The sequence below is a fragment of the Notolepis coatsorum genome (assembly GCF_963971535.1).
Source record: "Notolepis coatsorum genome assembly, chromosome: 20".
NCBI classification, from domain to species: Eukaryota; Metazoa; Chordata; class Actinopteri; order Aulopiformes; family Paralepididae; genus Notolepis; species Notolepis coatsorum.
In genome coordinates, this window is record NC_140184.1 from 15,606,820 (window position 1) to 15,621,406 (window position 14,587).

At 41.8% G+C, this 14,587-nt stretch overlaps 1 protein-coding gene across 2 annotated transcripts in view; it reads right to left on the reverse strand.

Moving 5' to 3' along the window:
• Positions 1–14,587, reverse strand: part of vps13c (vacuolar protein sorting 13 homolog C) — a 216,122-nt gene that overhangs the window by 75,188 nt on the left and 126,347 nt on the right. The window contains exons 43-50 of one of the 2 annotated variants that reach the window (XM_084337487.1): positions 13,911–14,014; positions 13,611–13,778; positions 12,329–12,633; positions 10,322–10,469; positions 7,703–7,856; positions 6,911–7,032; positions 6,060–6,229; positions 3,827–4,086 (exon numbers count right to left, since the gene is read on the reverse strand). In XM_084337487.1, the coding sequence (XP_084193613.1) occupies positions 3,827–4,086; positions 6,060–6,229; positions 6,911–7,032; positions 7,703–7,856; positions 10,322–10,469; positions 12,329–12,633; positions 13,611–13,778; positions 13,911–14,014 (1,431 nt within the window). Of the gene's footprint in view, positions 1–3,823; positions 4,087–6,059; positions 6,230–6,910; positions 7,033–7,702; positions 7,857–10,321; positions 10,470–12,328; positions 12,634–13,610; positions 13,779–13,910; positions 14,015–14,587 lie in introns of both variants that reach the window. The other variant, XM_084337486.1, reaches the window with a different exon arrangement.

Consider the following 14,587-nt stretch of genomic DNA (forward strand, 5'->3'; position numbering starts at 1 on the left):
CACACATAGGCACCTCATTGTGTCACTTGCCAGTGACCACTGTGTTGGAGGTTGCCTGTGTTTGCCACTTTGTGTGGATTAGCCATTGTGTTGGTATAAATATATATTGTTGGCATCTGTGCCTTTTCCCCCACTGTTAAAGTGAGTATTCTATTGTTGGCCTCTGTGCTTATTGCCACTGTGTGTGGAGTAATACTTCTGTGTCTTCTTTGCCATTTGTGCCACTACTGAGTGGATTACTGTGCGTGGCATGTTGGCCTTTGTATTTTCCACTATGTGTGGACTATTAATTATGTGCAGCCCTTCTTAGACATTTTATCACTCTCTGTGTGGAATTATATATATATTGTATTGCTTTATTGCTGGGTGGTTCCCAGTACCAACCTTTGGCTGGTGTCCTGTGACACTGTCAGCACTTGTGTTTGTTTTATTATAATTGTATTGTTTGTTCTCCCCTTACCTTTTTCCCTGTTTGTCTATTTGTTGTGGGTTTAATTCCCTTCCTTCTATTATATAATAAATATCATTTACCTTTGGAAAACGCTTTGTGTCGTTTCTTGCCTGCCGGGACCTGTGCTTAAAGCACTCACTGGACGGGCTGGTTTTATGTATAGCTCCAGCTATATTTTATAGGGTCATCAGACCTTTGTACATGACATAGACATACTTATTGCTGTTGTTCTATAAAGTAATTCAGAACTGTTCTGTAAAGTATATGAGAAAGACCTGACTACTAAACTTGTGCTGTGCTGAAACAGTGTTTACCCTTTTTTAATCAACCGTATTGTGTAAACATCTAAAATACTGGGTTGATATGTCTATTTTATGTGTATCTGCCAATTTGATGATTTTGTCTATTTTATGTGTATCAGTGACAATCAAACCGTAAACAAAGTGGCCTATTAACACATTGGCCGCCAACGACGATTATATACGTGTTTGTCCGACAACCGTTGAACGCCAACCACGTATATATACGTTATTTGATCGTTATTTCTTTTATTTGATATTTCTATTCATTACAGGCCCACTGACTCGGGGGTTAACATTGGGAATCGCATTGAGAATGCCTAGGTGCAATACCGGCGCATCACACTAGACGGCGGTATCGAGCACCCTTTCTAACATTAGGCCTCATTCAACAATACTCTTATTATTTTTCTTATATTCTTATTTGCCTGTCTGTTAAGAGAACAATAAGAAAAGCCACCGCCACATTCATCAAGCCGTTCTTAACGTCAATCTGTGCGTACCCAGGAGATTTGCATGATGAATCCCACTCATTCTTAAACTCAAAAGCGTGTTCGCGCTAAATTCATTTGCATATAGACACGCCCACCATCTCCTTATGAGGCGGGTGTAAAACAGCTGAGTTTCTCCATCTGATCCCTGTCTGATATATTCAACAGGAAGCGCTTTGCGATCTCAAAATGACACACACACACACGTCTCATGACTTGCGACTCAGTGCATGTGTTTGTGTTCCTGTGGGTCGCTCATCGCATGTGTGTGTGTGTTAATCTGATGACAAATAAAGACTTATACTTGTACTTATATGTACTGTATAGTGCGAAATAAATCGTTCCAGCAAAGTAGGCTTTGTTATACTGAACGACTGGCTGTGCGCTTGTCAAGAACCAATCGCGGCGCGCAGTATACTGATATATATAATGCCGCTGATCCATATGCTCTCTCCTTTCAGAGAGAGATGACAGGTGACAGATCTGGTATTTCCGAAGCTATAGGTTCGGAAATACCGGATCTGTCACCTGTCATCTCTCTCTAAAATGTCCGTGGCTAAAACTCCGAGTGCACTCAGAACTTTAGGTGTGGAGCAGAGTTTTGATTGATTTATTGAAAATGTTATTAACAGATTGCAGAATGGGTACAATACAGTACAGCTCAATACACACAATTGTTAAGGGGATGCAGACCAGAGAAAGACTTTCGTCTTGTTTACATCAAGGTCCCCCATTTTCAATTCATCATAACATATATGACATACATGACATACAGATAGACAGTACTGCTACATCTATACAGAGAAGAGAGGAGAGGTTGTAAATATGCGTTATATGCGTACAGCCTGGGCAGCCAGCATCTAACTGTTCTAACAGCAATATATAATCCATTTCAGAAGCAGAAAGCATGCAATAAGTTATAATTATTATTATTATTGAAAAGTTCTGCATGGGTTTATAAAGTCGTATTTGGGGGTACTGTATTTGGGGGCAATTGACCAAAGGTTTGCTTTCAACCAATGAACTCCTTCCTCTCTCACCATTTTATATATATTTTTTTATCTTATCTACTAAAACTGTATTGTATTATATTGTTTGTTTTGTAAAGTGTCTTTGAGAATTAGGAAAAGCGCTATATAAATCTTATGTTTATTATTATTATGAATGGTAGGCTTTTTTAAATGTTTCTCATCTGGGTAAGAATTTCTTATTTCGGTAAGAGTGCTCTCGACCACTCTTATAATTTGTTCTTGCCTGAGAAAAAAGCAACAATAAGAAAACTTTGCTGAATCCCAGGTAAGAACAAAGTAAGAGGAAATGCTAGTTATGCATGAGGCCCATTGTATCCTGGGCTGTGGGATGGCCAAGGGTTTCGGGTTCCATTTTTCCTTGTCGGGCAAGACGAACGGTTCTGCCGGTTACATTGAAGCCCGTCAAATATGCCCGATCCATATGTTATGGTGAATTATGCCGTCGAGCAAATGGCCATCGGATCTACCAGATGGCGATTACGAAATTGGAATATTGTTTTTGGAATACTCCCGGTCGCAGGTAAGGACGATTTGACGTACATTTTTGCTTGATCCTGCAAGGCTTTTGTACCGATCGGGCTGATAAGCGTTTTTAGTGGTGAATACGAATGCCGTTACCGACAATCAAATAATCAGAAACGCCCCCCCCCCCCCTCCCCCTTTCATGCATTCATGATGGAAGACAATACCTATAATGTGGATTTGATTCCGGAACAATAGTGGGTTCAGGCAAGAAACGGCAACATCTACAATGGAATCGACGTATACTGCCATAACTAAGCATTTCATGAATTACCCTAGACCGCTCTAAAACCATACTTATATTCACCGCGGTATAACACGGGAACGTATGGATGGAAAAATTATCTCTCTTTTACATCTTGACCGGAAGAAACTCAATGTCAAATGACTATAGTATTGTATCCATGGCTATAATATAGAATATAGATTTAGCTCTACAAACAAGGTGACTAACTCCCATCGTTTACAGCATGGCAGTAGCTACCACAGGATAAGGCTAATCCCCGGCGGTCAATGAGTTAAGATGTTAGATCTTAATATGAAAAATGATGTTCTATGCCCCGTTTTCCCCGTATGCCTCCTCTATTTCCCCTGTGTTCGCGTTTCCATCTCCTTTTCCCTTGTTGTCGTCCTGGCATATCTCCGTTGGCAAATCCTGGTCAAAACTGTCATTAAACTCCTTATTCAATCCGGAGTTTATGTCCATAAGTGACAGGCATACGTATGATGTCCATGCCAGTGTTGTTTTGATTAAAAAAAAGTATTAAGAATGAACACAATAACTAAAAAAAACACACAATGTCTGCGGAGCTCGCCAGACAGCGAATGACTTCGGTCGCGCTATATTGTAAACTATAATGCTAGTACATTAGGCTGTGGCTATGATGACACATCGGCAGGTGACCAAGCACCATTTGGGGGTTCAGTTCTGCTCTAAAAGGTAAAACAGTGAAAGTGGCTAGTGGATATGGTCCACATTGGCTGATGGACAAATAATGTTAATGGCCGCCTACTACCAGCTCCACTCACCACCAGACCTGGCGTCAGCGTTGGTGCGATGCTCTGCCGTCTGCTTGAGTGGCAGCTTGTCCGCCTGTGTGGCGGAGGACGACTGGGCAGCGCTCTGCGGCATGGCCTGGATGAAGAAATCTGCCACGGCCATCAGGAACTCCACGCTGGCACACAGGTAGAGCTTCTGCAGCACGGCCACCACCTCTCTCTCGCCGGCGCTCTGGCGATACGTCACCTCTATCATGGCCTCGGCGCTCTCCTCGTCTCGTTTGCCTATCATGCTGCAACACAGGGGCAATGGAGAATGAACAAATAATAATAATAATAATTTAGGACCTGCTCCGAGGTCATCAAGTGGCACACATGCGATGCATGCATGCAATGCGTATCTGCGATTAACCCATCCCGTCGCCCTTCCCCCCCAAGGGCAGCCGGGAGCAGACAGGCGCCAACGTGAGCCGCGCCAGGGGACCAATCCAAGTGCTCCTGTCCGTCTTCGTCAAGGACGCCACAGCGTTAGCGATCTTGTTGTTGTGCATGTTTTTCCATTGGGTTTATCTTATCGGGGGGGGAAACCCTTGCGAGCACGGGGAGAACATGCAAACTCCACACAGAAAGGCCTGGGAGATACCCCACCTGGGTAACTGGCATCATGGAAACCTGGTCCCCAAGCGGGAATCGAACCCTGGACCTTCTTGCTGTGAGGCGACAGTGTTAACCACTACACCACCGTGCCGCATTGTGATTGGTAAATGGACTCGATTTATATGGCGCTTTTATCTAAAGTGCTTTACAATTTTGTACCTCACATTCACTCACACATTCACACGCGGACGGCGCAGGCGACCATGCACGGTGCCAGCCTACTCATCTGGAGCAGTTAGGGGTTAAGTGTCTTGCTCACAAGGACACTTCAAACATGCTGCCCGGGAGGAGCAGGAATCGAACCAGGAACCTCCAGATTACCAGGGCGACTGCTCTACCTCCACTGTCGCCCCCAACATTAATTAGCTGTTTAATAGGGGTAGGTACCGTTTATGCAGAGCTAAGTTGTCGTTTGAAATCGTCTGCCGGGTATTTATTTATACATAGAACTGAAATCCACTGTGGACCTGTCTTTACAGTGTTGCCTTTTCCCCGGCTCATTCTTCCCCATAGAAATGACACATCATAGTGTGCATCCCTGAGTGTTTTTAGTGTTCAGATAGCGGAGTAGCCCTCAAGCTATAAACATTTACCGTAATTCCTCTAATAGTAACCGGGTCTCAAATACAAGCCGGGTCTCTATTAATGGCCGGGTGCGCTCTTGAGCTAAGCAATTATAAGCCGGCCTCCTAATACAAGCCGGGTTACTAATATACTGAGCTGCATACTGAGCTAGTTACTTGATTTCACTTTGAAAACGTTGAAATGACCAGTGACCACCTGTAATTGCACTGTTTACTATTTCATACAGTACTTGGTTTCAATAAATGAACCCAGTACATTTTACTGGGTTCAAACTGACACAAAATGTTGATTTATTCATTATGATCCGTTTGAAAATTTGAAATATAGGCCTCCCTCTTATACAGGCCTCCTCCTAATACAAGCCTGGTACCCGCTACAGTTGAAACAAATACAAGCCGGGGTTACTATTAGAGGAATTACGGTAAATTTCAGCAAAAGAACACCAAGTTCATATGGGTTTTCAATAGTTGCACAGCAACGACACCACCCACCACCAGCAGTTCAGTTCAAAAGAGTTTGAATATGGCCACCAGGTCATCTGGGACGTTGGATCCCCGTGTTGTGTTAATTACAGCTCAATTAAATGATAAGGTAGCAGTCGCTATAAGACAAGGTATTGCTATTTCGTCATCTACATAATTTCACAGATCTGTAACACAACGCATGGATTCAATGTTCCCGGTGGCCATATTCAAACTAATTTACTGTCAAAACTAAATGAATGTATGCAAAACTGTTTTGTTTGTTTTTGGATGTGTGCGAGATGTAAAATAAATAATAAATTGGCCCTGTTTTTTTGATGAAGTGCCTCTTTAATGTGCATGCTGTTCAAAAAAGAAAAGACAAAAAAAGTTGTCCAGTGAACAGTGGTCTGCATCCATATGAACGATATCCTCTATATTCCGTCCTAGACAAACCTTTGACATGCGCTACGAACAGTGAGAAATATCCACGATGGAATTAGACTATAGGTTTAACCCTGGTCAGTGAATGCGGCACATGGGATCCAGGTCCGGCCTCTTACCGAGAGGTGACTCTCTGCATGCCGCTCCTCATGTCATCCAGGGTGCAGCTTGTGAGGATAGTGGTCACCTCCACGTGGCCATTGGTCAACATCTTACCAGAGGCCTTCATCAAGTGGAGGGCAAACTCCCCAAGGCACAGGCTCTCTGCATGCTGGCCCACGGTGGATGTCTGGGAGGGGGGGAGGGGGGGGGGTTACAGTAGCAGAGAGTGCAGGGGAAAGCCTGTCTGATGTCAAACAGTACATGAAATATATAAGGGAACAATGAAATGTAATTTCAAGATAGAACAACTCAGTTATTTTGTCCTGCAGAGAAAATACTACGTTTTAAGAAATACCTGTATACGCTCCGGTTTCACCCGTCCACACAAACACACTGTGTATTTTAACAAATATTGTTTCTGAAAATTACCCTGGCAGTAGTTTTCATGAACAAAAAGCCAAACCACATGGAAAAAGCTATGCTTTCAAAAATACCGATGTAGGTACACGTTAGCTTTCTTTTGCTTCCCATCTACACTGAGGTGATGCTGGTCAATGTTCAAAGTAAAGATAGTCGTCTACTGTATCTTCATCCTCACTGAGTATATTTGATCTACTAGTATGTTGCTGGGTTAGATTGTAGATTGGTTGGTGGTGATTGTTAATATGCTCTGCTAATGGTGCACTTATTTATTGATTGTATTGCTTTGTTTTTGAATGTAATGTTTTATGTTTTATATGTTGTTATTGTGAATCTGTTGTTTTTAACTCGTGGCTGCACAACAAATTGACCATTTGAGGATAATAAAGACTTACCGGTACTGTACTTTCTTCTCTACTCTAGTACTGGTGCTGATAATGTGAATTACCTGCTTAGGATCATTGCTGTACAGCACCAACCCCAGTGACTCGATGTTGAAGTTGAACTTCACACTCTCCTCAGCTTCCTCTTCCTCCTGACTCTGGGTCTGCTTGGGCTTCTCCGCACCATCTGAAGATAGGAGAGATGTTATACACAGTTACTTTCAATCAATCAGTCCCCATACAGAATCATTAGAACATGCGGTTTTAGCAAGAGTTAGCCACCATTCTCATCAACACCACCACCATCATTCTCATCAACATCACCACCATCACTCATCAACATCACCACCATCACTCATCAACATCACCACCATCATTCTCATCAACATCACCACCATCATTCTCATCAACATCACCACCATCATTCTCATCAACATCACCACCATCATTCTCATCAACATCACCACCATCACTCATCAACATCACCACCATCATTCTCATCAACATCACCACCGTGATTCTCATCAACATTAGAAAAGACCTGTGTGAAATTATTGTTGCAAATAATTCTAAAAGTGTTTCAAACTGCTTGATGAATCAGATGGGTGGAGTCGACTGCATTATGACAAATCAAGTAGTATCAGGTAAGTTGTCACTTACAAGTAAGTATACTAAATAGATTTTCAAATGTATTTACATTGAAATTATCGCCTAAACTCCATGTGGGAAAAGCCACCCATCTGCCTACTCCCAGCAGATGCTATTTGAGGCAGGTCTGCAACACAAATCATCAACATCACCCTCATTACCATAACCACCACTACCACCACCACCATCACCCTCCAGTATCCCCTGACCTCTGAGAGATGAACCAGTAGTTCTGATCTGCAGGCTGATCTCCTGCCTGAGGCCAGCAGGGTCAGGGTTGTCTGCCTGTAGGCTACTGGCCTCCCCAACGTTCTCCATCAGGACCCTCAACAGCATGGTCAGGTCATCCTGGCTCAGAGCCACCTGGAGGCAGCACAGGAGATATGTTAGCGAGCAATGGACAGATGCGTTAGCTATGGGCAGATATGGTAGCTAAGGGCAGATGTGTTAGTTGCTAGTTAAGGGCAGATGTGTTAGTTGTTAGTTAAGAGCAGATGTGTTAGTTGTTAGTTAAGGGCAGATGTGTTAGATGTTAGTTAAGAGCAGATGTGTTTGCTAAGGCCAGGTATGTTAGCTGTTAGCTAAGGGCATTGATTGATTGATTGAAAACTTTATTAACAGATTGCAGAATGGGTACATTACAGTACAGCTCAATACATACAATTGTTAAGGGGATGCAGACCAGAGAAAGACTTTCGTCTTGTTTACATCAGGGTCCCCCATTTTCAATTCATCAGGACATATATGACATACAGATAGACAGTACTGCTACATCTATACATTTATGACATACCAGATTTGCAAATACAGTACTGTTTGTGATACAGAAGGAGTCAGGAAAAGGGAGTATATACATTTGACGTAGAAACTGTACATTGGAGGAGGTTGGGTGGGGGGGGGGGGGGTTGGGTACACTGGGCAGATGTATAGTGTTAGCCAAGAGCAGATGCATGTGTTAGCTAAGGGTTACGGGTGGATGTGTTAGTTAAAGATCCCCTCCACACATGTTTTTAACACTTTAAAGATAGTGTATATTGAATGAAGAATTAGTTTGGTATGATCTTTCCCAGGAAAATGATCACAGAATTACTCAAGATGGCATCCGTACACCCCCAATTCTCATGTCTTCCCCCAAGCCAGTTAACTTCCTCTTTTTCCACTTAAACGTTTTGCCTAAAATAATTTCACCCAAACACAACACTTCTTAGCTCACACAATCTTGAGAAACTAAGAGATTTTCTGGGTGAAAAAAATCACATTAGTAGTTAGGATTTCTTAGATGACCAGTTGGGCAACACCATGATACGTTTTCAGGATTAGTTTCATCACACCAGGTGGCTCAGACTTTGAGTAAGTACAGAGAAGCTCTGTGGAAGAATGCGTAAAGGGCACTCTGGTGACAAGTTCTGCACAAATAATCTATATACGGTAGTCAAAGTCATGCCTCCAAGAGGCGTTGACTGTAGAATAATGTTGAGTGGAGGAGACCAGATGTGATAGCAAATAGTGGATGTGTTAGCTAAGAGTGGATGTGTTAGCTGAGAGTGGATGTGTTAGCTGAGAGTGGATGTGTTAGCTAAGAGTGGATGTGTTAGCTAAGAGTGGATGTGTTAGCTGAGAGTGGATGTGTTAGCTGAGAGTGGATGTGTTAGCTAAGAGTGGATGTGTTAGCTAAGAGTGGATGTGTTAGCTGAGAGTGGATGTGTTAGCTGAGAGTGGATGTGTTAGCTAAGAGTGGATGTGTTAGCTAAGAGTGGATGTGTTAGCTAAGAGTGGATGTGTTAGCTAAGAGTGGATGTGTTAGCTAAGAGTGGATGTGTTAGGTAAGGGGGATTCGTTAGCCACACTAAAACCTTTTAAACACATTTTAGCCATCACTACTCAAGAGCTTTGGCACACCTGAGTACAATGTGACAGTGTAGGAGAACACCGAAGGAAGACAATTGAGGAGAACATAGCTACAATTTAACAACTGAAGGTTGTTTGTTTTTCCTAATTATCAGCTACTGTACTGTACCACTACCTTGACGCATTGAAGTGTAATAATCAGCTGCCACTACCTTGACGCATTGAAGTGTAATAATCAGCTGCCACTACATTGAAGTATTGAAGTGTAATAATCAGCTGCCAGTACCTTGACGCATTGAAGTGTAATAATCAGCTGCCACTACCTTGACGCATTGTAGTGTAATAATCAGCTGCCACTACCTTGACGCATTGAAGTGTAATAATCAGCTGCCACTACATTGAAGTATTGAAGTGTAATAATCAGCTACCACTACTTTGAAGTATTGAAGTGTAATAATCAGCTACCACTACTTTGAAGTATTGAAGTGTAATAATCAGCTACCACTACTTTGAAGTATTGAAGTGTAATAATCAGCTGCCACTACTTTAATATATTGAAATTTGAAATGTAATTATCAGCTGCCACTACTTTGAAGTATTGAAGTGTAATAATCCTAACAAAATGTAAATTATTACTGCTTGATTCCACAAGAGTTTGCACAACAGTCTTTGCCTCTACAAGTGTTGTGGATGAACACATAGATACACATGCAGCTTCATCTAACGTTAGTTAAACTACCACCAGACTACATCAATATGAAGTTGCAACACTACAAGTACATTTTCTGTACAAGCATACCTTCATTGGCTTAATTGGTGACCGTTGGTGACAAGAGCAAAAGCGTTGGCAAAATCTTTATCGGATTTATTACAAGAATGACAGTACATACAAGGTCAACCAGATTTTGGGAATACTGTTAATACAGCAAGGGAAATCTTTGAGCATATGATAAATAAAAAATAGCTAAAATGTACAGTACCTTCATAGGTTTGAGATCTCCATCAATCTCTATGGCAGCCATCTTCTTACACCAAGCAGCAGCCAGGTTTCTCTTGACAGTCAGGACCAGGTTGACTGGTTCCAGCAGCTCAGTGCTGGGTTGGGACAATGTAGTATCCATGCAGATCCTAGTAGAATATAATACAATACAGTTCATTCTATAATTAAGAGTCCTACTTCTTTTGGCTTCGGCAGTTGCAATAGTGTAGCTGACCACATATGACCATTATTACGAACATAAGCGTCTGTCACAACGTGTTACATTAACACACCCTTCCTGGACTACATAATATTTTGCACAATTGCACTGTATATTTATTCTAATTTAGTGTATATACCCTACTACAATCCCTGCACAATTGTACAGCCCTGTCCTATTCTATTATTGTATTTCCATTCTAATTTAGTTTATATATTCCATTTTATTCTACTTTAATTGTCCTTGTATGTGCAAACTTACTTGGCAATAAAGACATTTCTGATTCTGATATCCCGCCATTAACTCATTGGTGGCCAATAACGAGTAAACTCGTGTTTCGCCGCCAACGCTTGAGCGCCAATAACGAGTAAACTAGTTTTTGGATCCTTTGATCTTTTTCCTTTGATCCCCGTTCTAAACGGTCATCCGGATCACTCTCGTGTCCCTGGCTCATTTGCCTACGTTGGAATTGCAATGCAGATCAATCTCACCAGGTGGCAGTATCACCTACCTTTTGAACTCTGATAGAAAGGGATCAGTAGAGACAATGTCTGAACTGGACTGTCAAGACTCGCTCTGAGGGGGAGGAGCTCTTGCAGAGCAATCGCTAGGAGATCTGCTCACCTCAAAACCTATAGTTTCCCGTAAACACAAGTAATTACATATAAACGAGTAATCGCGATCGCCGATGGGATCATTGGAATTATTCTTTTAGTACCTTCTGGCTAAGGTAAGGTATATTCTATGTATATTTTACCGAACCTGAAACATGTTTCTGTAACGATCACAGTGTCTTATTTTACCGGACCTAAACCCTACTGACGACCGCATTTTTGGGGTAAGTTAACTATCCTGGAAAATCAACTGAATTAACACAGATAGCTACTCATTCTGGGAACTTCTACTCAGACTGGGAACATCATTGCCTGGTTTGGAAACTGCACGGCCCAGGACAGGAAGGCTCTATCTACAGAGAGTGGTGCAGAGTATACGACGGGTATTGCACTACCACCCCTGCAGGATTTATACAATAGGAGGTGCAAATCCAGAGCCTGCAGAATAATGAAGGACCCTCACCACCCCAACAACAGCCTGTTCAAGCTGCTGCGGTCAGGCAAGCGCCTCCGCATACTAAGCAAGAACAGAGAGACTCAGGCTCAGCTTCTTCCCCCAGGCCATCAGAACACTGAACACTGATCTCTCCACACACAAGCACACATGAACACACACACACACACCACACACATTCTGCACTCTCTCACACACAAACACACCACAGGTCACTTTAAACACATAAGAAAAGGTCACTTTAAAGGAAAGAAAAAAGGTAAATTAAAAAAGATGATAAAAAATTAAAACATAACTAGATGTTTTTGTATAGTATAGTTAGGATAGCATAGTGACATAGAGTATACCTGTATATTGTATAGTAGTGTCTATTTTTTGCACAATCGAAGCGGGCATGGCCACCTTGATTTCACGATATTCCTTGTGTATGTATGTGATGAATAAACCTCTTGAATCTTGAATCATTCTTCAACACGGTCAATATTCAATTTCAAATTGTATCAAATAACAAAAAGACAAGATTTTGTATTCTTCAGCCATCCTTCTTCAAGACGGGTTAACCCTTTTCACTGCCACACTACCAAACGGTTAACCCTTTCACTGCGACAATACACAGAAGGTTAACCCTTTCACTGCCACACAACAGCAGGTCGTCGGTTGTGTGATAGTAAAGGGTTAACCTTCTGTCGTGTGGCAGTGAAAGGGTTAATAACCACTGACCTTGAGAGTTTAAGCTGCGTGAGCTGGACATCCATGCTATCGATGACGGCTGGAAGAGGGCATCCCTCCACAGGCAGCAGAGAGAAGCTGTTCCCCACCGTGATCAGACCCAGGTCCACCTCCAGTGCATTGTGGGAGACAGACGACTGCGGGATGACGATGAGGGGGGCTTTCAGCTTGATGTCCATGGAGAGACGGAAGCTCTTCTGGGCAAAGTCCCTGACGCTGGAGGCCGCTTTCTCTGCCGCCTGAGCCGTCGCGGCGCTCAGGGCCTCCTTGGCCGTCTGGAAGTTGTTGGTGAAGTTCTGAAGGACAAATAAAATACATACATGACGTGTACAGGGTTCCCACAGACATTGCTAAATGACATTCAAGGACTTTCAAGTACTTTCCTAAGCACTATTTTTCATTTTAAAAGGGCATTTAAAAGGATACAATTCACTTTTAAATGCTGTTTTTTTATAGAAAAAAATTCTGATCCAATATGTATGGCTTAAGACTAATTTCCAACAATTAGTTACACTTTAGATACAAAAAAAAAAGTTCTTGATTCAGAACTATTTTATCATGGATGAACAAAACCTTCAATGCGAATGGTTGATTTGAATTTCAAGGATTTTTTAAGCACCTTGTTAAAAAACTTGCTGTTTTCAAGGAATTCCAGGCCTCGAGTTTTTTTTTGCACTTTAAGGACCTTGTGTGAACCCTGCATACATGGCGTGTACACTGAGACTGGAAAACGTCTTTGAGCACCGGGAAAAGTGCTATATAAGTCTAATGCATTATTATTATTATTATTATTATTACCACCTTGAACTCTGATATGCACTAACAATACCACCCCTCTCCCCCTCCTCCCACACTATGCAATGTATACGAATTCAATGCAATTTCTACCAACTTCCAAGGCCAATATTCTACCCTTCAAGTGCAATATTCACAAGTGCAATTATCTACCCACTACTGTTGACACTGTGATTGTTGTATATTCTGTATATTGTATAGTATTGTGATATTATGTTTCTTTTACTTGTGGGATTTTATGGTCATTTTCTATTACCAGCACCTTAAGTTTGAGTCCCTAATCTTGTTGCACGCAAGTATAATGACAATAAAGTCAAGCATATTCTATTCTATTCTATTATTACTACACAATAAGAACACATACAAAATACATTCCCAATAAGATTACATATCACAAACAGCTTGATGAAACTCACAACAATAAAGTGTTTCTGATGGACTAAAGACAAGGTCTTCATTACACTGTACAAAGACCTACCAGTAGTGACATGACAAACTTGTGGAGGTAGACCACTTTAATGCAGCCCACGTTAAGCTTGACTTTGCCGTCCACTTTGGAGGTGTCTGCGTATCCAGCACCCTCCGTGGCCTTGGGAGTCAGGCTCATGGTGAAGCTGAACACCTCGTCCCCTACGATTGAGATGGCCTGGAGGGGCGAGACGTTAGTTAGAGGCCAACACACCCTGCGGTACAGACAAAGAAGACTAGACATTTCATCATTTCTACAACAGTATTATAAACTTCGCCTAATTAGTACATCTGTAATATGGCTACTTGCCTTTTTGTGGATGCTTTTGGGATCGACGTTGATGACATGGAAATCCCTCAGGCGAGCAGATATGTGAGTTTGTGGTCCTTGCAGCAGCAGTTCCCCATTAATACCTGAGAAACACGTCAAAACATTGAAATTACCATAAGAAGATAGATACCAATGTTCATGAATAAAACATCCAGTGGCGAATGCAGAGGCTCTTCATGATTCCACCAGACTGAAATATTGAGCCTATCTTCAAAATGCTAAATTTGTGTGGCAAATGTTTTTTCAGTACTTTGTGCTATCTACTCTGCAGTTGCATATATTTGTTTAGGAAAAAATATTTAAATTGTGTTAATGAATGCAGTTCGGACACAACCTGCAATATACATTTTTAAGTTTAATGACGTTTAATTAAAAGAGTTTGAAACACTTTCAATAGTTGTTCATTGGCAGACTGAGAATATCTCCAATTGGACTTCCCACTAAAGATCAAATATCCTCTTCTTATTATACATGGAGTTGCTAGGACTGATAACACTGCATGACTCAATAACTGCATTTATTGCTAAACGTCTTGCTTAACTTCTTAAGACCTAGCCATATTTTCAGAAAATTCGCCTAAAAGTACATACCCAAGTAAATGGAAGATTGCTCCACTTTTACAAGGTCCATTTGCATGTTCCTGGTATCTAGGGACA